The 27,897-nt window shown below is 65.9% G+C and overlaps 5 protein-coding genes and 1 non-coding gene across 15 annotated transcripts; 4 read left to right on the top strand and 2 right to left on the bottom strand.

Annotated features, from left to right (window-relative positions):
* The first annotated feature begins 149 nt into the window (after positions 1-149).
* Positions 150-3,321, top strand: MYL6 (myosin light chain 6). Of its 4 annotated transcripts, XM_085212072.1 has the most exons (7): positions 150-458; positions 667-694; positions 1,435-1,578; positions 1,671-1,844; positions 2,498-2,575; positions 2,729-2,767; positions 3,122-3,321. In XM_085212072.1, the coding sequence occupies exons 1-6, from the start codon at positions 165-167 to the stop codon at positions 2,755-2,757; spliced, it is 747 nt and encodes a 248-aa protein (XP_085068198.1). In that variant the 5' UTR covers positions 150-164; the 3' UTR covers positions 2,758-2,767; positions 3,122-3,321. The 4 variants fall into 4 exon arrangements, with proteins under 4 accessions (XP_085068198.1, NP_001290154.1, XP_085068199.1 ...); NM_001303225.1 differs by lacking the exon at positions 2,729-2,767 and having other exon boundaries at positions 451-458; positions 3,122-3,174; XM_085212073.1 differs by lacking the exons at positions 150-458; positions 2,729-2,767 and adding an exon at positions 494-520.
* Positions 3,322-3,389: 68 nt separating this feature from the next.
* Positions 3,390-11,680, bottom strand: SMARCC2 (SWI/SNF related BAF chromatin remodeling complex subunit C2). Of its 6 annotated transcripts, none has more exons than XM_085212257.1 (29): positions 11,519-11,680; positions 11,320-11,439; positions 10,944-11,029; positions 10,527-10,608; positions 10,353-10,445; positions 10,194-10,263; positions 9,956-10,025; positions 9,788-9,863; positions 9,583-9,714; positions 9,367-9,482; positions 9,145-9,269; positions 9,009-9,068; positions 8,877-8,914; positions 8,434-8,564; positions 8,285-8,356; positions 8,091-8,204; positions 7,868-8,021; positions 7,677-7,769; positions 7,306-7,428; positions 7,176-7,238; positions 6,831-7,089; positions 6,443-6,604; positions 6,294-6,358; positions 6,077-6,206; positions 5,825-5,991; positions 5,620-5,754; positions 4,774-5,101; positions 3,976-4,350; positions 3,390-3,779 (listed from the first exon to the last, which is right to left on the bottom strand). In XM_085212257.1, exons 1-29 carry the CDS (start codon positions 11,627-11,629, stop codon positions 3,703-3,705), a joined length of 3,627 nt encoding a protein of 1,208 aa, XP_085068383.1. In that variant the 5' UTR covers positions 11,630-11,680; the 3' UTR covers positions 3,390-3,702. The 6 variants fall into 6 exon arrangements, with proteins under 6 accessions (XP_085068383.1, XP_085068389.1, XP_085068386.1 ...); XM_085212263.1 differs by having other exon boundaries at positions 4,267-4,350; XM_085212260.1 differs by having other exon boundaries at positions 6,300-6,358.
* A 397-nt stretch (positions 11,681-12,077) lies between these two features.
* On the top strand, positions 12,078-12,159 carry TRNAS-CGA (transfer RNA serine (anticodon CGA)). Its single transcript has one exon. It is a non-coding gene; the product is annotated as a tRNA-Ser (tRNA).
* A 187-nt stretch (positions 12,160-12,346) lies between these two features.
* On the bottom strand, positions 12,347-20,774 carry RNF41 (ring finger protein 41). Its single transcript, XM_085212364.1, has 7 exons — positions 20,617-20,774; positions 19,973-20,131; positions 15,671-15,783; positions 14,982-15,253; positions 14,156-14,291; positions 13,938-14,041; positions 12,347-13,514 (listed from the first exon to the last, which is right to left on the bottom strand). The coding sequence occupies exons 3-7, from the start codon at positions 15,758-15,760 to the stop codon at positions 13,163-13,165; spliced, it is 954 nt and encodes a 317-aa protein (XP_085068490.1). The 5' UTR covers positions 15,761-15,783; positions 19,973-20,131; positions 20,617-20,774; the 3' UTR covers positions 12,347-13,162.
* Positions 20,775-20,961: 187 nt separating this feature from the next.
* NABP2 (nucleic acid binding protein 2) lies at positions 20,962-23,078 on the top strand. The gene is given in 7 exon segments (XM_085212376.1): positions 20,962-21,084; positions 21,393-21,487; positions 21,566-21,704; positions 22,131-22,202; positions 22,286-22,361; positions 22,649-22,829; positions 22,832-23,078. Coding segments are annotated over 7 exon segments (720 nt in total). The 5' UTR covers positions 20,962-20,986; the 3' UTR covers positions 22,891-23,078.
* Positions 23,079-23,216: 138 nt separating this feature from the next.
* Positions 23,217-27,559, top strand: SLC39A5 (solute carrier family 39 member 5). Of its 2 annotated transcripts, none has more exons than XM_085212318.1 (12): positions 23,217-23,323; positions 23,893-24,005; positions 24,170-24,562; positions 24,837-24,990; positions 25,059-25,233; positions 25,612-25,781; positions 25,854-25,988; positions 26,067-26,127; positions 26,203-26,382; positions 26,576-26,656; positions 26,740-26,930; positions 27,006-27,559. In XM_085212318.1, the coding sequence occupies exons 2-12, from the start codon at positions 23,995-23,997 to the stop codon at positions 27,144-27,146; spliced, it is 1,692 nt and encodes a 563-aa protein (XP_085068444.1). In that variant the 5' UTR covers positions 23,217-23,323; positions 23,893-23,994; the 3' UTR covers positions 27,147-27,559. The 2 variants fall into 2 exon arrangements, with proteins under 2 accessions (XP_085068444.1, XP_085068445.1); XM_085212319.1 differs by having other exon boundaries at positions 23,223-23,323; positions 23,951-24,005.
* Positions 27,560-27,897: the final 338 nt, after the last annotated feature.

The raw sequence follows: 27,897 nt of genomic DNA, 5'->3' as shown, positions 1-27,897 counted from the left end.
TGGTCCGTGGGGCTGCGTGGGGGGGGGGGGGGGTGACGTTGTCCTCTGGGTTGGTGCTGGGGGAGGGGGGGGGGCGTCACCTCGATGCCCCCCATGTGGGTGTTCTGCACGGGGTGTCCCCCACTGCAGTGTCCCCAGGACGTCCTTTTTGTGTCCCAGTGGCCATGCCCCCCCCAGCTCCGTGTCCCCATCTCAGTGCCCCCCCCCCGTCCCCGCTCCGTCTCCATCTAAAGGCAAAAAATCCCGCCAGGAGGAAGGGTGTGGCTCGTGACCACGCCCCTTTTCAAATTCCACGCCCACGCTCAATCCCCGCCTCCGCTCAAGCCCCGCCTCCTTTATGCATATCACGCCCCCTCATTACCGGTGCTGACGTCACGCGGTACAAAGCTCCGTCCCCGCGGCCGCGGCCCAGAGCGGAGCGGGAGCGGAGCGGTGCGGGGCGGCGCGGTGCAGCCATGGTGCGGCGCGGGGATGCGCGGGGTGGGGGCGGCGCCGGGACCGGGATGCGATGGAGGAGGAAGTGAGGGGGGGGGGAGATGGGGTACCTTAGGGGGGCGGGGAGTGCCGGGATGGGTGGGGCACCGCGTGCGGGGGGATGCGGTGCGGTGCGGTGTCGGGGGGCTGAACGCGGTGCGGTGCCCGCTGACGGCCGCGCTCTCCCCGCAGTGCGATTTCTCGGAGGAACAAACGGCGGGTGAGTGAGTGACCCCCCCGCACCGGCACTTCCTGCTGGGCGGGGGGGGGGGGGGGTTGGAGGAGGGATGCGGGGTCGCTCCGGACGTGCGGGGCGGGGAGGGATGTGCGGGGCAGGGAGGGGGTCCCGGGGGCGGGGGGGGGATCGGGGCCTTTTTGCGCCATTTGCCCATATAAGGGCAGAGCGCGGGGACGGCCCGCATTCCTGCGGGGCGGGGCCGCACCGGTGGTGGTTGGGGCGGGGGGGGGGCGAGGCGGGGGAGGCGGCTCCGGTACCGCCCGCACGGGGGGGCCTCCCCGCACCGCCCTTCCCCGCACCGCAGCGCCTTCTGCCGCGAAACCGAAACCGCGGGGCGCGGGAAAGTGAATCCCGAAGTGGGGCTGGGGGCGTCGGGGGTGGGGGTCGGGTTTCCACCGGTACGAAGCCCGCAGGTGCTGCCCGGCCCCACAGCAGCCCGGCCATAATTGCAGGCTATGGGTTTGCACCGCTATGGGGTCTGTGGGTGCTGAGTCCCGTCTGGGCCGGTCCCATGCATACGGGCCCTATAGGGCTGTTATGGGGTCTCTCTGCTGTGGGTTCCGGGTTCTGGCTGCTGTTAGGTCCTGGCAGCTCCGCACATTCAGGTCCTGGAGGTGTGGGCTGTGCTGGCACCACACGGGGATCCCGTGAGGATCCCGTAGGACGGGGGGTGTTGCGGGTGGTACGGTGGGTGCCCCCCCCTCTAACCTTTCCCCCCGCAGAGTTCAAGGAGGCATTCCAGCTGTTCGACCGCACGGGCGATGGGAAGATCCTCTACAGCCAATGCGGGGATGTGATGCGGGCGCTGGGGCAGAACCCCACCAACGCAGAGGTGATGAAGGTGCTGGGCAACCCCAAGAGCGATGGTGAGTGCGTGCGCACCCCCCCCCCCCCGGGTATTAATTTCCCCCTGGACCCCCCCCACCTTTACCCACCCGTCTCCCAACTCGTCCCCCAGAGATGAACCTGAAGACGTTGAACTTCGAGCAGTTCCTGCCCATGATGCAAACCATCGCCAAGAACAAGGACCAGGGCTGCTTTGAGGACTACGTGGAGGGGCTGCGCGTCTTCGACAAGGAGGGCAACGGCACCGTCATGGGCGCAGAGATCCGCCATGTCCTCGTCACCCTGGGTGAGCAGCCTCACCCCCCACCCCCAAACTCCCTCCTGCCCCCCCGGTGAGCGGTCACCCACCCCCCTCCCCAACCCTCTCTAGTGCTCTGAGTGAGCAGTCATCCCCCTCAATGCCCTCCCAGGGGAGCAGTTACCCCCCAAAGACCCCCCTGGTGCCCTGGGTGAGCAGCCACCCCCCCCAAAAACCTCCCCCAGGTGAGCAGCTACCCCCTCTAAGACCCCAGGTGCCCTGGGGTACCTGCCACCCCCCCCAAACACCTCCTGCTCCCTTGGGTGAGCAGCCACCCCCACCACTGCTGTGGGTGAGCAGTATCAGCTTCCCACAGTGCTGCCCTTCTCTTTCCATTGCCCCCCCCCGCTGCCCTGTGTGAGTGATGTTGCCCCCCCCATGGTGTCACCCCACTCATTAACCCTCCCCCAGTGCTATAGGTGAGCAGTCACCCCCCATGGCATCAACCCCCCATAACCCCCCTCTGGTTGATTGATGTCACCCCCCTCCCACCCCCCTGCTTGGATCCCTCCCCTTTGGCCTGAGTGAGCAGTTACCTCCCCCCGCCCTCCCCCCCATGACCCCAAGGCTGTCAGCTATCAGCTTCCCATGGTGTCCCTCCCCTGACTCCCAACCCCTTCATTCCCCCCCCCCCCCCGCAGGTGAGAAGATGACAGAGGAGGAGGTGGAGCAGTTGGTGGCGGGGCACGAGGACAGCAATGGCTGCATCAACTACGAAGGTGAGGGCTGTGCTGGCGGGGGGGGGGGGGCGGGAGGGGGGTTATCCCTGGGGTTTTGGGAGGGGGGGGGGGGGGTCCTGATGTGGGGGGGTCCCAGGGGCTCAGCCCCACACCCACCCCCCCCTTGACCACCATCTCCTTCCTTCCTGCCAGCGTTTGTGCGACACATCCTGTCGGGGTGACACCACAGGGGTACGCCTCTCCCATTACCCCCCCCCCCCATAAGCATTAATTACTTAATTACCATTTTTTCCTCCTTTTTTTTCCATTCATTTTAGCGGTGCTTTTTCTTTCTTTTTAATTTTTTTTTTTTTTTTTCTCCTTTTACCAACAAAAACCAAAGCCCCGAAGCCGTCGCCTGTTTGCTCTGCGCCCCGGTGCCCCCCAGCTCTGCCCCCCCTCTCGCATGTTTCTCCCCCCCCCCGCATGGAGCCGGTGCGGCCGCCGCTCTCTTCCTCCATTTCCTGGGTCTGCGCCTCTCCTCGCGATGGGCACAGGGGGGATCAGACCCTCACCCCCCCCCCCATTTCTCCTTTCTCTCTGCAGAACTCGTCCGGATGGTGCTGAGTGGCTGAAGACCCTCCCCACACACACTCACCCCCCCCACCTCCCCCTATGATGGATTTGGTGCCTTTTGCCCCTTCTCCTCCCCCCACTCATTGCTGATTTCCTCCCCCCCTCCCCACTCAGCCCCACGGCTCCATCACTGCTCTGTGCAGCAGCGCCCAATAAAGGCTGCAGCGCGATGCTGAGTCTCTGTTCCTCCCCCCACGTGTCTTCCCCCCCCCCACCCCCCTATATACCCACACTCAGCTGTTTCTTCCCACCCCGGGGACATGGAATTTTATTTTTGTTATTTAAAAAAAAAAAAAAAAAAACAAGGAGGGGAGGGGAAGCATTGGGGGGGGGGACACAACAAATGGAGCTGGGAAGGGAAGGGGGGGTGGGGGGAGTGCCCATGTGCCGCACGGCCCCCCCCCTCCCCACAGCCCCACCCCAAAGGAGACCAACGCTTAAATAACATCCAGACAGTCATAAAAAAATACTGAAGCTGGGGGGGAAGGGGTTCCTCGGGGGGGGTGGGTCCTTCGGGGGCGGGGTCCTCAGCCGCGGTGGGTGGGGGGGGCTCACTGTGTGGGGGGGACGGGGGTGGCCGTGCTGGGGCTGGGAGCGATGGGGTCCGTCTGCAGGGGGGGGCCTTGATCTGTACGAAGAGAAAAAGAATTGGGGGGGGGGGTCACACCTGGATGCGGGGGTGCAAGGCACTGCGAACCCCTCTGCCCTCGAAAGGGGCCGAGCGAGCCCCCCCTTCCCCCCCCCGACGCCCAACCCAACCTCCATCCCGATGTGCGCGGGGGGGCCCCCACCTCGACCTCCATCCCCCCGCCCTGATATCTCACCTGCGAGCAGCCCAGGGGCGGGAAGGAGGCTCCCCTGCACGGCGGCCACGATGGCGGGGCTGTGCGCGGCGGGCGAGCCCCCCCCCAGCAACGGCAAGGCCAGGCCGGGCGGGTGAGGAGGGGGGGGGGGCAGCCCCCCGGGCGGCATGCTGCTGGCCAGGGCCCCATGCAGCGGGAGGGCGGGCGGGTTAGCGGGGAAAGTGGTGGCGATGGAGTCGGCGAGGGGGTTAGCCATGCTCAATGGGATGGCGGATGGAGGCGGAGCGAAGGGCAGCGCCGCGGGCGCATTACCGGGCACGGAGGGGTGGCCGCTGCCACCCAGGGTCCCCCCCAAGCTCTGAGACGGCGGCTGCTGCCCGGGGAACGGCACCGGGGCTGCGGAGAGAGGGTTCGTGGCGGGGAGGGGGAGGTCAGCGTCCAGACGTGCCCGAGGCCTGAGCCCACCGTGCTGCGCCCACCCCCGGAACGGACGGGAGCATCAGCGCCGAGCCCCAGCTGTGCCACCCCTCGGATGGATGACAGCATCGGTGCCGATCCTTGCGCTGCACCCCCCTCAAACCGACGGCAACATCACTGCTGAGCTGTGTGCTGTGCCCCCCCCCATACAAAACAGATGGCAGCATCAGCGCTGAGCCCCGTGCTGTGCCCCCTCGAGCCCCCCAGCAGCCGGGACCCTTGAACCCCTCATACGGACGGCAGCATCAGCGCTCAACCCCATCCCGTGCCCCCCCGAGCCCCCCCAGCAGCCGGGACCACCACCCACACTACAACCCCCCCACTCCCCCAGCACCCACTCACCGTGCGGGACGGCCGGGCCGGGCTGCGGTGCTCCTGGCGGCGGGGGGGGCTGCGGAGGGGGAACCCCAGGCATCAGCTGCCCCCCCGGCTCAGCGGGGGCCACCATGGCTGGGGTGGGCGGCGCCGCCAGCGGGTGGGCGGCAGGGGGCAGGGGGGTCCCTGCGGCGGGCAGAGGCTGAGCGCCGGGGGGCAGCGGGGGGGGCTGCTGCTGCTGCTGCTGCTGCAGGTGCTGGAAGTGCTGCTGACGGGCGCGCATCTCGGCGTACTTCAGCTGCTCCATATGGAAGGCCTGGCGGTCGGCCAGCAGCTGCTGCCGCTGGTATTCCAGCTGGAAGGGGGAGTGGGGTCAGCGAGGTGCCGCGGCGCGGGTCAGCCCCCCTTCATAGCCCCCAGTCCCCCCCCCTTTGTAGCCCCCAGTCCCCCCCCTTCATAGCCCCCAGTCCCCCCCCCTTCGTAGCTCCCAGTCCCCCCCCCTTCGTAGCTCCCAGTCCCCCCCCTTTGTAGCCCCCAGTCCCCCCTCCTTCATAGCCCCCAGTCCCCCCTCCTTCGTAGCCCTCAGTCCCCCCTTTATAGCCCCCAGTCCCCCCCTTCGTAGCCCTCAGTCCCCCCCCTTCATAGCCCCGTCCCCCCCCTTTATAGCCCCCAGCCCCCCCTCCTTCATAGCCCTCAGTCCCCCCCTTCGTAGCCCCCAGTCCCTCCCCTTCATAGCCCCCAGTCCCTCCCCTTCATAGCCCCCAGTCCCCCCTCCTTCATAGCCCCCAGTCCCTCCCCTTCATAGCCCCCAGTCCCCCCCCCTTAGTAGCCCCCAGTCCCCCCTCCTTCATAGCCCCCAGTCCCCCCCCTCACCGCCTCCCGCTCGCGGTCCATGATGGTCTCCAACTCCTCGAAGTGCCGCAGTTTGATCTCCAGTTTCTTCATCTGCGTCTCCACCAGCAGAGCCACCAGAGATTTGATCTTGCGCTCCTCCACGGCCGCCAGGTGCTGCAGGGATGGGACGGGACGGGAGATCACGGCCCCCCCACCCTTCCAGCCCCCCACCCCCGATCCTCACCTTGGCCTTCACAGCAGCAGCTGCCAGCGCAGCGGCAGCAGCAGTGGAGAGGTTCCCTTCGCCGATGTCGCGCTCCACTTTGGCTTTGCGCTCAGCTTCGGGCTCCGGCGGCTCCTTAGGGGGCTCCTCCTGCGTCTCCTTCGCCTCCTTCTCCTTCTCCAGCTCCCCTGGAGTGTGGGGCAGCTGGGCGGTCCGTGGGGGGCAGCCATAGAGGCTCACCCCCCCCCACGCCCCCATCCGGACCCCACTCACCCGTGCTGTCGCTGTCGCCCTTCTCCGCCTCCTTCTCCCCCTCGGGCTCTTTGCCCTTCTCCTCCTCTTTCTTGGCCACGTCCCCCACTTTCTCCTTCACCTCCTCCTCGGCAGTGCTGTCACGTGGCTCCTGGGGGGGGGGTCCAGCAGTGGTTTGTCCCCACGTGAGGCCTCATCCCGACCCCCCCCCCCCGGCCCCCCACCCCCACCCCTCTACCTTCACCTCCTTCTTCTCCTCCACCGGCGCCGTCTCTGCGCGCGTTTCCTCCGCACTGCTCTCCTCTGGGGCGGACAGAAGCATGAGGTGACCCCCCACCCTCTGCACATGCACCCAGCTCACCGCAGACCCCTCCCCACCCCCGGTACCGATCCGTTCCGGCTCCTCCGAGGCGGTGCCGGCGATGCCGCTGCTCTCCAGCCCGAACGCGGGGTCGGCTTTGCCCGTCACCTTGGCAGCCTCCTCCACCTTACGGACGTGAGCTTCCACCAACGCCGTGGGCACCTCCTCCTTCATCTTGGAGAACTCCTCTGCGTTTGGGGCAGCACTCTGTCAGCCACCGGGGGGGGGAGGGGGGGGAGCAAAGTGGGGCGGCCCCCCCAGCCAGCCCCCCTTGTCCCCAACAGCCACAGCGCAGCTCCCCTTCACCCCCACGGCCCTGAGCAGGTGGTGCTGCCTGGCCCCTTCTACACCCACTGCCCCCCGCGCTGTGCCCACCCACCCCCGGCCTGCAGTCCCCCCCCCCCACCCCCTTACCCAGCGCCGATTTAGCAGCAGCGGAGGCAACACGGGGGTCAACGACGGAGGCCAGGAAGGCGACGGTACTCATGACGGGGTTACCGGACTGGCTGAAGGGGATGGGCTGATACGCCAGCGGCCCCAGCGACGCCTCCGAGTCCTCCAGGTAGGGGTCCTCGATGGGCAGGCGCAGGAAATGCAGGATGCACTCATCCTGCGTGCGGCTGCCCACGTGCTCCGACACCTTGTTCCAGTCATCCTTGTACATCTCCAGAGCCTGAGGGTGGGCGGGGGGGTGCTCAGCAAGGCTGGGTGGTCGTGGTCACCCCTGTGCCGACCCGGCAGCTCGGATCCCCGGCTCACCTCCAGCAGCAGCAGCGTCTCCTGCTCCGTCCATTCCCTCGTTGCGCTGGCAGCAGCTTTGCTCTGCGGTGGGGAGAGCGGGGTGAGCGGCGTGGCGGGGCGCAGGGGGGGCGGGGGGGCTGGCACCCACCTTGGAGGGGATGTTCTTCTTGGTGTACATGTCGGTGCGCAGCCCGAAGTTCTGCATGTCGGCCGGCTTCTCTTTGCTCTTGTCGGGGAAGTTCAGCATCTGCTGCGAGGCCGAGCTCTGCTGCTGGAAGGAGAGCGGACGCTGGGGACGCAGCCGACGGCGAAGGCGCAGCCCACCAGGACGCCGCATCCCCCCTTTTTTCCCCCCCCCATCCGTCCGCTCCCAGAGACGCCGTCGTGCCCCCATCTCGTCACGGTGTCCCCCCCGCGTCCCTGCTCCCCAGGGCAGGGCGGCATGCGGGGCGCGAGGGGGAGGAGGGAAGGAGCCTTCCTCGGCCAGCGGCGGGGGACGCGCCCCACGTAGCCGCCTACCAGCTCCGGCTTCCCTTTCACCGACTCGGTGACGAGGTCTTCGATCTCTTTGCTCTTGCGGCCCGTCTTGGCGTCGCCATCGCTCTGCCGGCCCTGAGGCACAGACAAAGCTGTGCTCAGCCCCCCCCCCCAGCACCCAGGGAAGGCGGACGGGACGCGGACGCGGCGGGACCCCCCCCACGTACACCCACCTGCGGCGTCTTGGGCTGCAGAGGCACCAAACCGGAGGGCGTATCGGCCAACACGTGGAAATGGGAGGTGGGCGGGGGGCCCATGGGGGTGGGCCGGCTCTCGGCGTCCACCTGGTAGTTGATGAGGCCCCACTGCTCCAGGAAGGCGTGCACCCTGCGGAGAGCGGGCTCAGGGAGGGGGGTCCCGTGGCGCCGCGCCGCCTGGGGCCGAACCCAAACCCACCTCATGATGGCACAGACGTCGCCAGCCAGGTTGCGGCGGCAGGCGGTGGAGGTGAGGTACTCCTGGGGGTTCAGGCGGTACGTATCGATCATGAAGTTGCGGTACGCCAGGTAGCTGAGGCAGAAAGGAGCCGTCAGAGCGGCCGCGGGGAGCTGAGGGGCAGCGGAAGGGATGGAGGGGGGGCTCAGCCTCACATCTCGGGGGTTTTGGATTTGTTCTTGCCGTTGAAGAACTCAGGCAGGGCTCGGCGCTCGATGGCGTGGACGCTGCGAGAGAAAAGGCGGGGGGGGGTCTCACACCGCCGTGCCGGGGGGGCACAGCTGCAGCCCCAGCAGCTCCGTACCTGTTGTAGTCAAACCACGCGGCGTAGCTGGGGATGATGATGTGGTGGGTCTGCTCCGTCACGTTGTCCTCGTGCAGGTCGGGGTTCTTGGCCTGCTCCCCTTTGCTCCCGGTGCCGTTCTCCTCCTCGTCCTGTGGGACAGTGGGGCTGTGAGCAACCCCCGCACCCTCAGTGAGCAGCATGGGATCACGGCACAGTTTGGGGAAAAAAAGGATCATCCAGATAATGAGGATCTGCTGTGAGATCGGGGCACTCACAGCCCCATATGACCTGGGCTGGAGCCACAGAGAGCAGAGAGACCTTTCCATCCCCAGAAGGAGACAAGCAAAGAACAGATGGACGTGCTGTGGTGGTTTCTGGGATGGGAAAAGGGTCACTGGAGGAACGCGGGGACAGGGAGAAGGGACGACACACCGAGGGCCAGCACAGCCCCGCAGCCTCACCTTGCCAGCTGTCTCCATGCTCTCATCCTCCTGCTCATCTGGAAGAGAGCACAGAGGGGGCAGTTTGGGCACCGCTGGCTCAGCAGCACCCGGAACCGCCTGCAGCACCCAGCCCAGAGCAGCTCAGCTCACCCAGGTCCGTCATGGTGCCTCCCTTAACGGGCGCAGACTCTGAGTCCTTCTTGGTGTTGACTGCAGCAGAGGAAGAAGACGCTGAGCACCGCGCTGAGGGGACGGGGTGGCCCCACGGGGGGCTGCCGGCCCCCACCTGTTTTGGGCAGGGTGACCTCCTCCACGTTGGGGACGGGTGAGGGTTCATCCATGTCCTTGGTCAGGTCCTCCTGCTCCTCCTCACGGTGCCCACGCTTGGATTTGTTGTAGGGCGTGGAGGGTCTGTGAAGAGCGGAGCTCCTGGTGTCAGCACCGCTGGGCTCCCACAGCCCTGGGCAGCCCCTGCCCTGCTGCCCTCCTGTGACCCCGTCCCACTCACCCCTTCTTTGCGTTCTTCTTCTTGGCCTCTGGAGTGGGTGAAGGCGAGGGCGAACGCTTCCTCTTCTTGTAGTTGCCTCCCTTCTTGTCCCGCCGGTCCGAGTCAGGGCTGTTCACCTACGGGGGGCACGGGGGCGGGGGGAGGCCGTGAGGCACAGGTTCCAGACTGGAACCTCCCCTGGGACAGAGGCTCCTCCTGGGGAAGCTGCTCCCTGACCTCATCTGTCAGGGTCTTTGCTGAGATCTTCTTCCTGCGGGCAACGGGGCTCTTCTCATCAGACACCTCGTAGTCCTCCTCGTTCATCCACTCGTTGAAGGTGTCCGTGTCCAGGATCCACTTGGCGTGGACCTGCATGAAGGGGAGCAGGCAAGTCAGGGACACCGGACGGCGGACAGGGGAGGGGGCTGAGGGTCCTCATCACCTTCCGGGGCTTTTCTGGCGTCGGGGCGTCCTCTACAGAGGCCTCAATCTCACTGGCTGGGATCCAGGTGTCGTAGCTGTAATAACAGAGGCAGTGGGTGAGCAGACGCTCCAGCTCCAGCCGCGTGCCTTCACCCCAAAACAGAGCAGCGGCCCCCAAACCCCTCACCTGTCGGGGTAGTAACCCCAGTGCAGCAGGACCTGCTTGTCTCGCTTCATGACCGGCCGGACCCACTCCTCTGTAAGAGACACAAAGATGGGACAGTGCTGCAGCTGCCCCACTGATGGAGCTGCCCTGTGCACAGCCCTGGCGCCCAGCAACATCCCCCCACTCGCCTCCCCCCAGGGTGTTTCTCCTTAAGCTCTGACCGGAGCAGCTCAGGCTGCACCTCCTGCATTGCACCCACCTTCCTCCAAGTTCCCAGGGACGGGGCAGACAACGTGGGACGCGTTGCTCTTGTCCTCAGTCACCGTGCCCTGGGAAGAGAGGAGGGACCACAGGGCTGAGCACCAGGAGGAAGCACTGAATGGGACCCAGCGCCCCCAGCACCAACAGTGACACCCACCTGGTGCCTCTTGATGATATCCTTCAGTTTGCTCAGCAGCTTGGGCTCAATCTCCTGGTGCAGGAAGATGTTGGGCCGGGACAGGCAGTTGTTCTGCGGAAGGAAAGCAAAGCATTAAACAGAGCGGGGAGCAAACAGAGGGCGCGGGGACGAGGAAAGGGAAGCAGCTCTCACCTGCACCAGGGATTTCTCGATGGTCATAAACATCTCCACGTTGCGGTCCATCCGCGAGGGATTCTGGAAATCGAAACGCCGCCTTATTGGAAGAAAAGAGCGACTCTCATGAAAGCCACAGCTCCGGTCTCCTCATCAGTCAGCCCCATTCTGCCCGGGGGTGGACCCCAGCAGGGCTCTGTGCATGAGATGGGCACCCAACGCACAGCCCAGCCCAGGGCCACGGCCACCCCCAGTGCCCCACAGAGCAGACAAATCTCTGCCCCCCGATTCCCCCCCATCCCATCCCATCCCATCCCATCCCCTCCCCTCCCCTCCCATCTCATCTCATCTCATCTCATCTCATCTCATCTCATCTCATCCCATCCCATCCCATCCCATCCCATCCCATCCCATCCCCCCCACGGTGCTGCTCACCATCCTTGGTCGCTCTTGAACTTATAAGCAGCCGCCAGGATGTGGCACAGGGCTCCCCCCGCCTTGAAATCCAGGAAGCATTTGATCTGCAAACGGAGGGGAGGGCTGGGGGCTGCCCCGCACCGGGCACCGCTGGGACGCGTCCCCACCGCTTCCCCTCTCCATCCCAGGGCGCGGCCCCCCCAGTCCCCCGGGCGCCGCTTCCCAACCCGGGCCGCGGGCGCTGCGGTGCCGGGACGCCCCGGAGCCCGGGGGGTTCGCGGGTCCCAGGGGGGCGCCGTCCCCACGTCCCCCCCGCGCCGGGCCGTGCGGGGCCGCGGGAGCCGGGCAGCCCGGGGGGTCGCGGGGCTCTTTGTCCGTCCGCGCACTCACGCACCGGCAGTTTGGTGAGCGGCGCGTTGCTGACGTGCTTCCCGAACACCTCCTCCTGGAACTGCAGCAGCTGCACCACCAGACTCGACAGCGACTTGTTGGTGGGGGGCTCGGCCTGGATGTACTGCGGGAGGGGGCTCAGCCGCGGGCCCGCTCCGTGCGGGGCGGGGCCGCGAGGCCGGGCGGGGCCGGGCGTTCCGTACCTTCTTGTAGTTCTTGCCGAGCCAAAGGCGGACGTTGTCGAATTGGCTGACGGTGTCCGAGGCCTCGTAGTACTTGACGTTGGGGCCGCCGTCCTTCTTCCGCACCGCCATCTTCCAGCGGGCCGGGCCGCTCCCCGCCGCGCCGCGCCGCAGCGCCCCCTGGCGGCAGAACGGGGACGGGCGTGACGGCGCCCCCTGCTGGCGGCACGGCGTTGAGTGTGAGGGCGCCCCCTGCCGGTGGCCTAGGGCTGAATGTGACAGCGCCCCCTGGCGGCGGCACGGGGCTGAGTGCGACAGCGGCCCCTGCCGGCGGGTCGCAGCGCGAGGCTTCACGCGCCCACTTCCGGCACCGCGCGGCGCAGGCGTTATGGCGCCCCCTGCCGGGCTCATTGCGCACAGCCGGCCCGGCGCCTCTCTCTGCCCCCGCGCGTCGCGGCGCTCCGCCCCCAAAGGCCCGGAAGAGCCGCAGGCGGGGGGTTGGGGGAGGGGGGGCGGTCCGGCGGAGCCGCGTTGTGGGCGCGGTGGCTCTAGGCGGAGCGCGGCGGAGGGAGGCGCGGGAGTCACGGTGGCCGAGTGGTTAAGGCGTTGGACTCGAAATCCAATGGGGTTTCCCCGCACAGGTTCGAATCCTGTCCGTGACGGTACATCGTTTTTACGGAGCGCTGTGGGTCGGGAAACGGAAAGGCTGTCGGGGCTCCCGGCCGCCGCAATCGCTTTTTTACGGAGGGGTTCCGCACGTGCAGACCGGGGGCTCGTGAGGCGGCTGCCGGCCCCGCTTTGAGGCGCTCCCCGCTCCCCTCCTCGAGCCCCGAGCAGCCACAGCCCCGGTACAGAAACCAGAACAGCGTTTATTGATCACTGACCCCCCCCGGGGGCGGGGGGAGCCCCGGAACCGCATCGTACAGACACCGGGGGAGGGGAAAGGACCGTAAAAAAAAAAAAAAAAAAAAAAAAAAAAACAACGAAACGAATGCAAATAAATTAAATTCCCACAGGGTGACCGTGACCGGGGTCAATGCACCCAACCGCGGCCCTCCAACATAAAACGGGGGGGAGGATACAGGGCAGAAGGCCAAGAAGTACAAAATAATACAGAACCACGATCACGAGTGGCTGCAGAGGAACAGCAGGGGGCAGAGGGGACACGCGTTGCCCCCCAGGCCGTTGCCAGGCCCCCCGTCCGCTCCCCCCCTCCCCCGGGGCTCCCCTGCCCACGGGCGCCCAGCTCTGCCTTTAGGGGCAGTGGGGAAAGAGAGGCCGGGCCCGGCCCCCAGGGACAGACACAGCCAAGCACAGGGCAGAAAACACAGAGCACAGGGAGGGGGGCAGCCGGGGGCCGCAGGCACAGCGTGAGCTGGGGGAGCAGCTGTGGGGCTGGAAGTCCAGCGGTACCTGGGGAGCAGCCGGAGCTCCTCTGCCCCCCTGAAGACACCGAGTGGGAAAACGGAACTGCAGAGGGCAAACAGGGGCGGGCTGGGGTGGATGCAGCGGTTACGGGGGGGAGGCGTGGAATCGTTTCAGGCAGGAGGTGTGAGGGAGCAGCACCCAGCAGAGCTCTGAGCAGAGCCCGGCCACGGGGAGCAGCCACCCTGGGCCTCGGCCCCGTCCCCCTCCTCGCACAAAGCATCGCTCTTCCAACGTCCTTTATATTTCCTCCACTCCGTGTGCAAAGATCATCACCAGCCCCGGCTCCAGCACCATGTCCTCACCCATGTGCTGGTTCTCACAGGCCATCACCACCACGGCCTGCTTGCCGGGGATGCGTTTGGCCACGTAGTTCTCGTAGTAACGCCGGTTCATCTGACGAGTCTCCAGCGTTGCCAGGCCCTGCGGCCAGTTCCGCTCGTGGGCGTTTTCAATCAGCTCGTTGATGATGGACGTGGGGCAGCCGCTCTCCACCAGCGAGCGTTTGATGACGGCCTGCAGCACGGCATCCGGAGTGGAGATCATCCCGCCCCATCGCGTCACACGGGCGGGCTGCAGGGAGTTCACCCACCTGGGACAGACACAGGAGAACTCAGCGCCCAGCGACCACCAGGAGCTGCTCGAGGGAATGCCAGCTCCTCCCCGCTCTGTTCTAACCCAGCTTTGTTAAGCGGAGCCCTTCCTCCCTCCTAAAGGCAGAGGAAGAAGGAACAGAGCCAGGCTCGCTTCCTCCTGTCTTTCTCGTGAGGAGGAAGGAATGTGGCACCTTCCTGCACAGGATGCAGGTGGAGGAATCACAAAGGTCAGGATCCATTGTGCAACCCCTCGCAGGCCACTCCCGGCACAAACAGCCCACGGCCGCCCTCGTGCTGCGTGCCAGGAAGGCACACAAAGCGTTTCCTCCTCCAGCAGCGCCTTCACCCCCTCTCAAACCTGCCCGCGTCCCAGCTCCGCTCCCCAGCTCCCACTGAGCAGCACGAGAGCCAGCACTCACTCCAGGATCTCGTTGTACTCGATGGTCTCCTCCAGGTTCTGCAGGTTGGGGTTGACGCTGCGGATCGCACGCATGTAGGCCTTCAGCAGCTGAATGTCACGTTTCTAGGAGAGGAAGAACGTGGAGGGGGCTGTGGCAGGCAGCAGCACCGCAGCAGGACATCCCAGCATCACTGCTGGCAGCATTTGCTGGGCTCACAGGTGAGACCACGGACCTACCTGCTCTGCCAGTTGATGCTTGTGTTCTGCTGAGGTCTTCTCCAGCTCAGCAATTCTGGTCTGCTGCTGCTGCACCACCGATCTTAAATGCTTGATGCAGTTGTGGTTTGGCAGCTCGTCTTTGGGCATTTCCAAGCTGTGGAACAACACGAAAAGGTGGAGACCCCACATTATGGAAAATTGCGTACCAGAACGCTTGGTTTAAGTCCATAAACAATTTCCAGAACAAATCCAGCCTCTCCAGAACTCAAGGAGAGGCCCAGGAAGCGCTGCAGCTCCAAAAGCTTTAGGAGGGGAAGGCTATGGGAAGAAACCACCACGGGGTCCTTCCTCCCCCAAAGCAGACAGCGTTAGGCAGCCCACGGAGCCGACCCAGGCTGACTCCACCCCAGGAGATCTGACGGTCCCTGAGCCAGCACTGCTGCCTGGCTAGGTGTTTACGGCACCTGAGTGGGCAGAGTATCGGCACCAACTGCACAGCTGCTGGGTGACACGTAGGAGGGAGCAGAGCACACACTGGAGCTCATCCCAGGCCGGAACGGCCTTAGGAAGATGTACAAAGGCACCTGTTTTCCAGCAGCTGACACCTAAAGCCCAGCAGCGAGCTGAAGAGCCGCAGGTTGTGAAACGAGCTGAAGAGGAGACGGGTTCGATGCAAAATCCTTCTGCAGCACTGCAGCCTCCCCGGCCCTGCCGTGAGCCCCTACAGCAGAGGGGTGCAGAGAGCAGCCCCAGCCCCATCCTGAGCCCGTGGCCCTCACTCTGCCATCCCTGCATCCCTACACAAAGGAGGAGACCGCAGCCCCCCCAAGGCATCCATCCTCACCCGCATCCCTGCTCGCAGGTCACGGGGCGCTTGGGGTTGTGCTCGCAGTCGTTGAGGTGAGACATCAGGTTGTCCAGTCGCACTACAGCCGTGCAGCCAAACACAGCATTGTCACAGGTGATCTGCAGCTTGGAGAGCATATTGCGCATAATGCGCGGCACGGGGCGGAGGTGGGCGACCGTCACCACGCTGCGGTCCACGGGGCAGGTCTGCTGCTGGGAGAACCACTGGGTGATGCAGGCATTGCAGAAGGCGTGCTCACAGTGAGGAGCCTGCGGGGAGAGGAGCAGAGGGCTGCGTGACTTGAGCCGGGAGGCACAGCTCCGATTCGGGTGGTTATTAAGTACAGAAACCGATCGGCTCCGTCCTATTTCAGTCCTGTTCAGATTCAAGTGAGGCTGGATTTGGGCTCTAAGGCGCTCAGTGCAGCTACTAAACGCTGCTGGGGGAATACAGGACCCGAGAGCAGAGAACGGACAGGACCCAGGCTGAGGCCAATCCCACTCAGGCAGCAGGGATGTCTGCCAAACCCTGCAGAGCGGTGTGCTGGCACCAGGGCTGCGGCTCACCCGAGCTCCTCCTTACCCACACTGCTGCTAAGAGAACTGGGAACCCACTGAGTTCACCTCATGCCGCGCTGCCCCCCCCACCTCCCCCAGGCTTCCAGAGGTCTGCAGCTGGAAACCTACCTGAACCGGCTCCTCCAGGACCCCGCTGCAGATGGGGCATATGAGGTCTTCATCAACATCCCCCTGAAAGCGTGCTACATCATACCCCATTGCTCATCACCAATGCCAGAAACCTGGGGACGGAAAAAGACACCGGGTCGGGAGCAGTGGCACGCAGCCGTGGGGAGAAGCCCCATCTGCGAGCTCTGAGCTGCTCCTCCATTCTGCTCTCCCACTCGTTGTTACTAATCCTGCTGCAGTTTTCCTGCTTGCTGGTTGTTTTTTTTTTTTTTTTTCCCCCTTTTGCACAGCTCTGTCTGCAGGGAGGAGGGGAAGGCAGCAGAGAGGCTCCAGGGAACGAGGGCAGTCCTGCAGGCCGGGGTGGGTTCTCAGGTGCTGAGCCCCCTCAGCAGGAGCCCGGAGCACCGCTCAGCAACACCCACCGCTCAGCAACACCCGCTGCTCCCTGCCAGGAGGCAGCACAAAGGGCTCCTTTGATGGAGGAGGGGTGGGGGAAGTCCCTGTGTTGGAGTTTGCAATGCAGATAACACCACGAGGCTGTGGGGAGCCCATCCGAGCAGCTGGCATCGAGTCCTCCCTGCACCTTTGGACAGGTGCTCATTTCCATAGCTGGGAAGGGGCCTCGGTTCCTCCCCACCTCTTTAGAAGCTGCAAATCCCAGCACCTCCAGGTTGGGTTAGAAGCCACAGGAAGGGCAGACGTGGGCACGGAGGGCCCGGCACAGCAGCTCCTCTTGGGGACAGCACCAACTTTGCTCCCACCATCATTCAACTCCAAACCTCTGATGTGCAGCTTCACCCCTCCAACAGGCAGCAGGGCAAGGCCTGGCACTCGCTCAGCAGTGGCAGGAGCAGAGGGCAGAACTCAAACCCTGACAGCCAGCCATACCAGCAGCCCAACAGCACGGCACCAGAACCTCCTCCAGAAGGGCTGCAGCACCGGCGGGAGCCCAAGAGCCTCAGGATTCCCCTCACGCCTCAGCCCAGCTGCTTCCCCCTTCTGCAAGAGATCACCTGCAGAGCTCTGCACCAGGAGCGCTCTGCTCCTTCTGCAGTGGAGACTGAAAGCATCTGTGACGCCTGAGCAAGGAAACCCAACCTCCTCCTGGCACAGCCTGAGGTGACACTGAGCCGCGTGCAGGACACCAGATACACTCCTAGCTGCAGGATGGCCCTAAGGAGCATTGCGTGGCTCCTCAGCACCCACCCCCTGGGGTGGAGTGGCTCCCAGGGAGGACAGGAGGGGCTGCGTCGATGCTTGGCCACTGTGCAGCTGGGACAGCTCGCAAGAAACCTGTTCTGTGCTCTTAAGAATCTTTTCCTGATCGTATCAGCTTTGTGAGCCAAGAGAAACACAGTTAGAAGCAGAAAGCAAGAGGGAAAGGGAGGAAAAACAACACATGGATGCAAGAGGGGCCGTTCTGCAGCAGCTGGAGCCCAGCACAGAGCCAGGAGCACGGCGGTCCTGTCAGCTCACACTGTGCTCTGTGGCACCGCGCTTTGTTGTCGGCTCCCTGCTGTGAGTAACTGCAGAGCATCTCCCGGGGGCTGCAGGGTTCCAGTGCTGCCTTGCTGCTGCTGGGGGGGCTTCCAAGGGGGAAACGGGACCTGGGGGCTTAAAGGAGTCGCCGTTTGGCAGCAGCCGGCTGGCAGCCCTCAGATCAGCGCCCACGAGGTGGATTCTGCCCTGGCTCAGGAGGCAGCCACACACAGAGCCGTGCTGACGTCCCTTCCGTGTCCTGGCTGCCCCACATCTGGGTTCTCCAGACCCACAGCGCCGTGAGGGGCAGCCCCAGGAGCCCCAGGAGCCCAGGCATGGCACAGCTCCGACCCTCTTTGCACCACCCTGCGTTGTGTTTGCGTTCAGCCCTCCAGCACGAAGGGTGAGCCTGCGTGGTGCCGCGGCTTTCCCAGGAATTCCTGCACAGATCCGATGCTGGCCGCAACCAAACTGAAGCTTGATTGATTTACAGCGCTAACGAGCATCTTGGTTCTCACTTCCTAATCCTCCAGAGGCTTGCCACCCACTTGAACACCCCTGCTGAGCTCAGGGCCTTGTTTTCAAACAATGGTCACAGCGTTAATTCATCCCTTCCCCAAGCTGTGCTCAGGAATCCGACGGGTTGAGCATGTGCATTGTGGGCCCACCCCCCCAAAAACCACTCTGCCACCCCCCCAAAAAACCACTCTGCCACCCCCCCAAAAAAACACTCTGCCACCCCCCCAAAAAACCACTCTGCCACCCCTGCCCAACAGAGCCTCCCTCAGCAGAGGTGCTGCTCCAAAGCCTTTAACCACTTAACGGAGATGCCAACAGCAGCCAAGTGCCACGCCAGAAGTTTCAATGCCTGCTGCTTTGATTCAGGAGGCCACGGGCAAAATGCGCAGCAAATAATGACTAACATTTAATTAAAAGCCCAAAGCGCAGCGAGCACAAATCAAACTCTTCCCATCGTGACTTTTTCCTCCAGCGCCCATCTCCTCCGCCATCAGTACACAAAGAGCACCTCCGAAACCCCAAATCCACCCCAGGTTTGTACAGAGGGATACACAACCAGACAGATCTCAGCTGGAAGCTCTGCCCTTTCTGCCGCAGCTCATGGTCCTTCCCACCCTTCCTGCCCCCTGGGAACCCAGGCAGGAGCAGAGCGAGGAGCTGAGCACCAGGCTCTGAGCTCCCAGGGCCGCTGGAGCCCCATCCACCAGCACAGCCTGCTCTCCAGCACCAACACGGAGCTCTGACACATTCAACAAACTCCAGAGAGCTCTGAGGAATGCGGCACAGCTCGCTGCCACAGCCCTCGGGTCGGGAGGAAAGGGTTCCCTGGAAATGCCAGGGGCAGGAATGCAGCCCTGCTGCGCTTACAGAGATGGGCTCCACGCAGGACCTGCACCGGGCTGCAACCACGCAGCTCTACCACGCGTTCTGTTTTCCAGCCTGTTCCTATGGTGCCAGGGAACCAAGAGCCAGAGAGCCTAAAATGAAACTAAGCCTGGCCACGCTCCCCCACACGAGGCAGGGAAACCAAAGAGCTTCACGCCTTCGTTTGGATGCCAGGGCTGTGTTTAAAGCTGCTGAACCACCCCGTCCTCACAGCAGAACAGCGAGGATCCCATCCAGCAAGCAGCGGTTCCTGTTTTCCACCACCAGGAGCCCACACAGGCAGCAGTTGGCCCAGCACCAAGCCGACAGATCGGGGCAAAGCAGGAGGGATCCGAGCTGCCCCACTCCCCCACTGCCACCTCCAGCTCCTTGCAAAGCTCTGCTCCGCCTGCAGCAATCCCTGCCAGCTTTTGGGATGCTTCCCAACGCACCACGTCTGCCTGCAGCTTTGGTTAGCAAAGCTCTTTCCCCACAAATTGCAGCGAATTTAGCTTTTTGAGAGAGCTCTGGAAATTCCAGCGTCTGCTTTTCTCGTTCCAGAGCACCAATTGAAAGCAGGGATGCAGAAATCAGGCAGGAGCAGTTCTGGAATCCAGTCTGGCAGGACTCTGAAACCGGCGACTCTCTGAAATTTAAGGAAGATTTTTCTATTTCCCCGCAGACATTAACTCACAACAAAGCTCCTTTAGCAGCTTTAGAACAAAACTGTGTTCTTTGCCATGCCCAGACCTCTGCCTGGCAGTCTGAGATCTCCAGTGATCTGCATAAATCTGCCAGAGCAGAGGCTGAGCAGCTGCAGGAACAGCCGCACTGCCAGCTGCAGAGGGACCCTCACAGGGTTCGCACGTGGAGCCACATAGAGCTGGGGAGCAAAACTGCAGCTCCAAAGGTCCCTGCAGCAGGAAATGCTGGCCCTGCATGGAGAGCAGCAGCCCCTCCCCTGCCCGAGCCCCACGTGTGTGGGAAGAAACCCACGGCCTGCCCACAGATATGGGAAAACAGAATCGTGGAATGCCCCGGGTTGCAAAGGCCCACAGCGCTCATCCAGTTCCAACCCCCTGCTGTGTGCAGGGTCACCAACCAGCAGCCCAGGCTGCCCAGAGCCACATCCAGCCTCCAGGGATGGGGATCCACAGCCTCCTTGGGCAACCTGTTCCAGTGCCTCACCACCCTCTGGCTGAAAAACTTCCTCCTCACGTCCAACCTAAACCTCCTCTGTCTCAATTTAAAGCCATTCCCCTTGTCCTGTCACCACCCACCCTCACAAACAGCCGATCTCCTCCTGTTTATCCGCTCCCTTCAAGTGCCAGAAGGCCGCAGTGAGGTGAGCCTTCTCTTTTCCAGGCTAAAAAGCCTAAAAAGCCCAACCCTCAACCTTCCCTCCTAGGAGAAGTAAAGGAAAGCTTTGGGCCGCTTTACCTTCCGTGGCAGAATTCCTCCCCGGGCGGCGCAGAGGCAGGGCTGGCGTTGGGTCACTCTTTCCAGGGAGGTTCTCCCAGTGGCCCATCTTTCCCCCTTCCTCCTCTCACAACACGAACATCGCCTCTTCGAGGGCCGTGAGCCGCCGCCGACGGAGAGCTGGGAGGCCCGAGGGATCCGAGGGCAGGGGAGAAGAACAGGAAGGGAAGTGAGGAGGGCCGAGCCCAGCCCTGCGCCCCCCGCGGGACGAAACCCCTCCGCGCATCGCCGCCGTGCGGAGCCCCGCCGCTGAACCTCATCCTCGCCGTTCGGCACTCCGGCTAAAACCAGCCCTCCCTTTCTCTCCCTTTGGGGGAATTTCCGACACGAACCCCAGCGTTTCTCGCAGCGCCGCGGGGAGCGGACGGAACCGCCGGGAACGAAGGAGCCGCGGGCTACGAGCGGCCCATCCCCCCCCCGGCCCACCCGGCAGCCCCTCCGCCGCGCCACCGAACGCCGCCCCGACGGGACCCCCGGGCACCGGGTGCGGCCCCGCAAGGCCGCGGGGCCCAACGCGGGCCGAGCCTCGCCGCCGGAGCTCCGCCCCTCCGCCCCGCTCCCCCCGGCCCCCCGCCCCGGCCCTCACGCCGCAGTCCCGCTCTCACCTCCTGCCCCCGCCCGGCCCCGGCGCGCTGCTACGCGACCCCCGCCCCGCCGGAAGCTGCCGCCCCGCTGCGGACCGGAAGCGGCGCTCTGAGCACCGAACTCGATGGTCGCGCTGGGAATGAGCGCGGGCGCCGGGCGGGGCGAAGGCGGGACGACCCAGCGATCCGCGCCCCCTTGTCCCGCCCGCCCGGCGCTGCTATTGGTCGAAGGCGTGGGACGTTCGCGGCGCGCTGCGCGCTGATTGGCTGCGACCCGCGGCGGCGGGGTCACTTCCGGGAATGCCCGCGGCGGCGGCGCTCCAGCAGGTCAGCGGGCGGGGGGGGCCGCGCGGGTTGGCGGGGCGGGGCGAGAGCGCCCCCTGGCGGTGGGATGGAGGGGCGGAGGAGGCCCGGTACCGCCATCCTCGGAGCCACAGCGCCTGACCCCGGCGGTCCCGGCCCAGCCGTGCGGTCCCGGCACCCAACCCGGTGCTCTTCGCTCCCCCCCCACCGCCACTGCGATGTTCCGGTGCCATCTCCCGTCCCCCACCGGTGTCCCGGTCCCGATGTTCCCCTCACGAGCTCTGCCCCCACTCTCCCGGTCCAGCTGTTGCCCCACTCGCTGCCCCCTCGGTGTTCCGGTCCCTGTGCCCCCCCTCCATCCCCACTCCCGGTGCCCAGCAGTGCCCTCGAGCCCCCCCCACCTCCCGGTGTCCCCTCAGTGCTCCCCCCATCCCTGATATCCCGGTCCCGGTTCCGTCCCGTTCCCCCCCCCACTGACAGCCCCATCACCGCAGGGCCCCCCCCGGCACCATGAGCACCGAGACCTTCGTGAAGGACATCAAACCGGGGCTGAAGAACCTCAACCTCATCTTCATCGTCCTGGAGACGGGTGGGTGCCCCCCTCAACCCCCAGACCCCCCAGGGCCCCCCCAGCCCTGACCCCGTCCTCCCCCCTCCCCAAAAAAAGGCCGTGTGACGAAGACGAAGGACGGCCACGAGGTGCGGACGTGTAAAGTGGCCGACAAGACGGGCAGCATCAACATCTCGGTGTGGGACGACGTGGGGAACCTCATCCAGCCAGGAGACATCATCCGCCTCACCAAGGGGTACGGGACCCTACGTCTGCAGGACCCCACAGCTGTGGGACCCTGTACCTGCAGGACCCGATAAGATTGGGACCTTGGATCTGTAGAACCCCATAACTATGGGACCCCACACCTATTGGGACCCTGTACCTGCAGGACCCCATTACTATGGGACCCCACACCTATTGGGACCCTGTACCTGCAGGATCCCATAACTATGGGACCCCACACCTATTGGGACCCTGTACCTGCAGGACCCCGTAACTATGGGACCCCACACCTATTGGGACCCTGTACCTGCAGGACCCCATAACTATGGGACCCCACACCTATTGGACTCTATAGAATCCTGTATCGATGGGACCCCACGCCTATTGGGGCCCTAGAGGACCCTATAACTGTGGGATTCCCCCCACCCCACTGACAGCCCCATCCCTGCACCCACAGCTACGCCTCCGTCTTCAAGGGCTGCCTGACGCTGTACACGGGGCGTGGAGGAGACCTGCAGAAGATTGGCGAGTATGGAGGCCGGGGGGGGCACGGGGGGCTTGGGGGGTGTGGGGGGGTCGGGGCAGGCTGGGTCCCACCGCCCCCCCCCGCAGGTTCTGCATGGTGTACTCCGAGGTGCCCAACTTCAGCGAGCCCAACCCCGAATATGTGGCACAGCAGAGCAAAGGGGTGAGTGGGGTGCTGAGATGGGGGGGGGCAAGGGGGGAGGTTGGGGACATCTGGAGGGGATGGGGGCGTTGTGGGGGATGGGAACATTGAGGGGGTGTTGGTGGAGGGGGGGATATTGGGGAGAAATGAAACCAACGGGGATGTTTGGGGTGGATGGGGGCGTCTGGGAAGAATGGGGACTTTATGGAGGGATTTGGGGGGGGGGAGATTTTTGTGGTGGGATGGGAGCACTTGGGGGGGGATGATGTTGCACCCCCACCCCACCCCAGTGCTGTCTGCCCCCACAGACCCCAAATGAGAATGTGACGACGGCCGCCCCGCAGAGCACCCCAGGCCCCCCCCCGGCCACAGCCGCAGCCCCCGACAGTCAGAATGGAAACGGGCTGAGCCCGGGGGGTCCCGCGCACCCCCCCAGCACCCCCGCGCACCCCCCCAGCGGCCGCATCACCCGCAGCCAACCTGGGCACCCCCCCGGCCCCCCGGCCCCGTCAGCAACGGCAAAGAGACCCGGAGAAGCAGCAAGAGATAACAGGTCCGGACTGTGCTGTGGGGGGGTCCCGGCCCCCAGCACCCCCCCCCCGTGCCGAATCCTGGTCAGGAGGGGCTGAGCTGCATGGCAGCCCTGTGATCGGGGGGGGGCACAGCCCCATGTCCCCCAGCCGCCCCCCCAGCCGCGGCTTTTTGGGGTGTCAATAAAGGTGGAATCCCCCCCCCCCACGCCTCGCCTGCTCTGTTCCCGCTGTCCTGGGGGGGTCCGTGCCCCCCGCAGCCGTTGGGCCCTCCCCCCCGCGGCCCCTCCCGGGGTTGGGTTTGCACAGGTGACCCTTGCCCCCCCCCCCTCCCCCGGTTGGGGCGCAGCAGACGGCGCGGCTGCAGCTCGGGGACGGGGGCGGTCAGCTGTGCTCCCCCCGGCCCCCCCAGGCGGCACAGCGCAGCCTCCCTCCCCCCTTCCTGGTCTCCAGGTGAGCACTGGGAGGGGGGGGACGGGGGGGGGATGCAGAGGATTCCGACGCGGGATGGAACCGGCACTGGGTGACACCGAGGACCACGTGCTCCGTGGGGGGGGTTGGCTCAGACCGGGGGGGACACGTGGGGGACCCCACACTGCAGAGGGGTGAGCGGGGGGGTTGCGCCTGTCCCCAGCCCCACTGCTTTGGCCCACATGAAAGAGGTTGGGGGGCCCCTACGGCACCTCACTGTGCCCCCCCTCCCCCAAATCCCCTGTTCCTGCTCTGGGGTTGGGGTTCCCGGACCCGGAGGGGGGGCCGCTCCCCGCATCCCGGCTGCAGGGCGGGGGAAGGGGGGGTGGCTGCGGCCGTGGGGTGTTTTGGGGTGGGGGTGCCTGTGCCCCGCTGGGGGCGGCCGGGCCCCCCCATGTTATCTCCCTGCGCGGTGAAACATTAACTGCCGCCACAAAGGCGGTCCCGGTTGCAAAACCTCCGTCAAGGACGAGCGGCACCGCGTGCCCCCCCCCCAGCGCTGTCCCCGCGGGGGTCGCAGCACCGCGTGTCTCCCCCCCACCTCCCCAAAGCCCCGGACCGGACGCGTGGCCGTGGGTCGGGATCCCGACGCCGTCTGTTCCTTCGCAGCCGCCCCCTCGGGCGGACGGACGGACGGACGGACAGACGGACGGATGGCAGCGGGGTGCGTACGTGGGGGGCACGGGGAAACTGAGGCACGGGGGGGGTTGGGAGGGGGGACCCTCAGCCAAGGGGGAAACTGAGGCACGGGGAGGGGATGGAAGCCGCGACCGCCGGCGCCCCGACAGCCCCACGCTGACGCCGCTTCCCCCCCCTTCCAACCCTCAGCTCGGCCGCCGGGACCCCGCGACCCCCGCGCCCCTCCGGGCTTTTGCTGCTGCTGTGTGCGGGGCTGCTGCCGCTGCTGGGGGGCGCGGGGGCTCGGGGGGAAGCGGAGCCGTCGGCGCTGCCCGAAGACGCTGCGCAGGAGCACGGCTATTACCTGCAGCAACTCTTCGGGCTGTACGGAGCCAACGGGACGCTGCCGTCGGCGGGGTTGGCGCGGCTGCTGGGCAGCCTGGGGCTCGGGAGGGTGCAGGTGGTGCGCATCCAACACGAGGAGATGGGCCACGGCCACGTCAGCCACCTCGACCTCCTGGAGGTGCAGGAGGAGCGGCACCGGCACCGCCACCCGGCCTGGGAGCACGGCAGCGGGGAGGCTGCCAGGGACCGCGCCCCCAGGTGCCCCCCCGGGACCCCCTCCCCAGGTGCTCCCCCCGGTACCCCCCCAGGTACCCCCCCCGTACGCCCCTTCCCGTGTACCCACACCCCAGGTGCTCCCCATTCACGCCCCTCCCTCATTCTTCCCCCGGTCCCTCCCTTTGATGTCCCCCCCCCAGATACAGGTACCCCCCGGTGTCCCTCACACAGATACCCCCCCATGCTGTTATCCTCACCCCACCCTGTGCTCTGCCCCCTTCCCCCCCGAAGGCTCACCCCACTCCCACCCCCACAGCCCCACACCCACCTGGACGGAGCCCCCCAGTCCCAGGACCACTCCTGGGGGCCACAGTGCCCCCCACCCCCCCCAGATGGACCCCTCCAGCTTGGGGCTGCTGGGCCGCGTGCTGGGCCTGGATCACTCCGGATACGACCATGCACACAACTCCGTGAGTTGGGCTGGGGGCTGCGGAGCCCACATGGAGCCCCCCCAGCCCTGAGCACCCCCCACCCGCAGTGCCTCAACGTGACGCAGCTGCTGCTGAACTTCGGGTTGGATGCAGGCTCACAGCTCACCCCGCAGCAGTTCACGCTGCTCTGCCCTGCGTTGCTCTACCAGATCGACAGCAGGGTCTGCATCCACCACCGCGACGAGGTGACGTGGTCCCCAGCGGGGGGGGCCCTGTGGCCAGGTAACCCCAACCCAGGCTCTATCCTGGGCCCCCCAGCCCTGAGCTGTTCATCCCTGATTCCCCCATCCCTCGCTCCCCATCCCACAGTCCCTCCATCCCCATCCGTGAGCTGCCTGTCCCCCAGTCCCCACCTCTTGGTCCCCATCCTCCCGTCCCCATCACCCCCCATCCCCAATCCCAGCTGCTCCCGTCCCCATCACCCCCATCCCCAGTCCCGCATCCCCATCCCGCATCCCCACCCCTGGTCCCCACCTCCCTTCAGCCCCGTCCTGTGTCCCCACATCCCCGTACCCCCCACAGCCCCACCGCTCGGCGCCCACATCCCCACCTCCACCTCCCTGGTCCCGAGCTCCCCATCCTCACCCCATCCCCACGCAGCTCTGGGTTGGGCTCTGCTGGCCGTCACCTTCATCAGCGTCCCGTCGGCCGTGGCTGTGGCCGTGGTGCCGCTGCTGAGCCTCGGGCAGCTCCACGCTCTGCTCTCCTTCCTGGTGGCGCTGGCGGTGGGGACGCTCTGCGGGGACGCCCTGCTGCACCTCTGGCCCCACGTAGGTACCCCCACGGCAGCGGGACGGGCGGCACGGAGCGCGGCACGGCCCTGAGCCCCCAACCCACCGCAGGCTCAGGGGCAGCACCAGGAGCCGGCGGCGGTGCTGCGGGCCGTGCTGCAGGGGCTGGCGGTGCTGGGGGGAATCTACGCGCTGCTGCTGCTGGAGCTGCTGCTGGGAATGCTGCGCCGTCGCCGCGCCGCCACGGTGGGAACCGCGGGCACCGGGAGGGCACGGGGGCACCGCTGAGTCCCGCTGTGCCCATCGCCTCTGCTCTCCTCCCAGCACCGTCCCCACGGAGAGACCCCCGAGGCGGCCGCGGGGGTCCCGGCCACGCCGCGAGGCGGTAAGACCCCCCCACCCCCCCAGCACCGTCAGCACCGACACACCGTCACACGTCGTTGCCCCTCGCCACCCGCAGGAGCTGAGCTGCGCCGTCTGACGGCCCCGGAGGCGGAGATGGAACCCGAGGGCCCCCCCGGGCCCCACCACGGACACTCCCACGGCCCCGCGTTGCCCCCCAGCCCCGCGGCCGCTGATCTGGTGTGGATGGTGGTGCTGGGGGACGGCATCCACAACCTGACCGACGGGCTGGCCATCGGTGGGCAGCGGGGGGGGCTGTGGGTGGTGACGGGAGGGCGCGAGGGGGTGAGGACGCACGGGAGGTACAAGGAGGCAAAGGGACGGGGGTACGGAGTGCGCAGAGGGATGTGAAACACAGCGACAGATGGGCGCGGGGGACACGGCGACACGGGGGCTGAGCGCTCCAGCACAGAGGTCCCCTCTTCCCGCAGGCGTTGCCTTCTCCCACAGCCTCCCCAGCGGCCTCAGCACCGCGCTGGCAGTGCTGTGCCACGAGCTGCCCCACGAGCTGGGTAGGAGCTCGGCACCCCCCGCCCCCGGACCCCCCCGGACCCCCCGGACCCCTCGCCCCACGCCCACCCTCCTCTCCCCGCAGGTGACCTCGCGGTGCTGCTGCAGGCAGGCACAGCCCCCCGCACCCTCCTGCTGCTCAACCTGCTCTCAGCGCTGCTCTCCTGCCTGGGGGCGGCCGTCGGGGCGGCCGTGGGGCAGAGCGCGGCTCACCTCACCCCGTGGATCCTCACCGCCACCGCCGGCACCTTCCTCTACGTGGCTTTGGCTGACATGGTGAGGGCCGGCAGGGCTGGGGGCTGGGGGCTGGGGGCTGCGCTGCGCCCCCACTGAGCCCCCGCTTTGCCCCAGCTCCCCGAGGTGCTGCGGGGTCCCGGCGGAGGCACGTGGGGCCACTTCGTGCTGCAGAACGTGGGCTTCCTGCTGGGCAGCGGCATCATGCTGGGCATCGCGTTGGCCGAGGGCCACCTCAGTGCGTGGCTGCAGCCCTGAGGGGGCGGCCCCCGTGTGCCCCCCCACCCCGATGGCTGAAGGGACCCCCAAAACCCACCCCTGGGTTCGGACTTTCTCCCCTCCTCGTGGGACCCATCTGCCAACCCGGATGTTTGCCAAGATGAAATGCGTGGAACCAACCCTGGGGGCTCCGTGGGTCGCAGCTGCCAGACCCCAACTCCACGTCCTCGTGGAGGGGGGGACACAGCAGAGACAACATTGGGCCCCCACCCCTCCTCGGTGGCGCTGCAGAGCCCGGATCTGGCAGCACTGACACCGAGAGGAACACATCCCCTCCCTGAGAAAGGACAACAGAAGAGGGAGTAGAAGCAATAGCATTTTAATAAACATAATCGATTCAAAGCCACAATATGAATAACAGGACTTGGTCGCAGCTTACATTGTATAAAATAGATCAAGTCTGAATGCGTTTTTCTTTTACTTTATTCCTTTTTCCCCCCCTTTTCTTTTTAGTTTTGTTGTCGTTGTTGTTGTTGTTCCTTTACTCCCTCCCTCCCCCCATCCCTCCCCAAAGGTGATGCATCAATGGGATCTGAGACAAAGGAGCTGCTCACAATGCTCAGCACGGACGGGCCGTGGGGCGGTGTGGGGCACAGCTCTGTGCTCTTCCTACAGCCGGGGGGGGGGGGGGGTGAAAATGGAACTGGGTTGGGGCTCTTGGGATAGGACCACACTTTGGGACACGGCTCACAGCGACGGCCCCGAGGGGTCGGAAGGGGGGGGGGGGGGG

The sequence above is a fragment of the Meleagris gallopavo genome, chromosome 31 (genome assembly GCF_905368555.1).
Source record: "Meleagris gallopavo chromosome 31, MGAL_WU_HG_1.1, whole genome shotgun sequence".
Lineage (NCBI taxonomy): Eukaryota > Metazoa > Chordata > Aves > Galliformes > Phasianidae > Meleagris > Meleagris gallopavo.
Note: the sequence above shows the minus strand (reverse complement) of the source record. Positions and strands in the feature narration are given on the sequence as shown.

Excerpts from the sequence above, each read along its gene's own strand:
- SLC39A5 (XM_085212318.1), top strand. Across the intron at positions 26,383-26,575 it reads GACCGACGGGCTGGCCATCG|GCGTTGCCTTCTCCCACAGC; the intron begins GTGGGCAGCGGG and ends CTCTTCCCGCAG. Across the intron at positions 26,657-26,739 it reads CGAGCTGCCCCACGAGCTGG|GTGACCTCGCGGTGCTGCTG; the intron begins GTAGGAGCTCGG and ends CTCTCCCCGCAG.
- MYL6 (XM_085212071.1), top strand. The coding sequence starts at position 762 with ATGCGGGGTCGCTCCGGACGTGCGGGGCGGGGAGGGATGTGCGGGGCA. Across the intron at positions 1,845-2,497 it reads CCATGTCCTCGTCACCCTGG|GTGAGAAGATGACAGAGGAG; the intron begins GTGAGCAGCCTC and ends CCCCCCCCGCAG. Across the intron at positions 2,576-2,728 it reads TGGCTGCATCAACTACGAAG|CGTTTGTGCGACACATCCTG; the intron begins GTGAGGGCTGTG and ends CCTTCCTGCCAG.
- RNF41 (XM_085212364.1), bottom strand. The coding sequence starts at position 15,760 with ATGGGGTATGATGTAGCACGCTTTCAGGGGGATGTTGATGAAGACCTC. Across the intron at positions 14,042-14,155 it reads AGCATCAACTGGCAGAGCAG|AAACGTGACATTCAGCTGCT; the intron begins GTAGGTCCGTGG and ends TTCCTCTCCTAG. Across the intron at positions 13,515-13,937 it reads GAGTACAACGAGATCCTGGA|GTGGGTGAACTCCCTGCAGC; the intron begins GTGAGTGCTGGC and ends TGTCTGTCCCAG.
- SMARCC2 (XM_085212257.1), bottom strand. The coding sequence starts at position 11,629 with ATGGCGGTGCGGAAGAAGGACGGCGGCCCCAACGTCAAGTACTACGAG. Across the intron at positions 8,565-8,876 it reads GCATGGAGACAGCTGGCAAG|GACGAGGAGGAGAACGGCAC; the intron begins GTGAGGCTGCGG and ends ACTGTCCCACAG. Across the intron at positions 5,755-5,824 it reads CTGCTGCTGTGAAGGCCAAG|CACCTGGCGGCCGTGGAGGA; the intron begins GTGAGGATCGGG and ends CCATCCCTGCAG.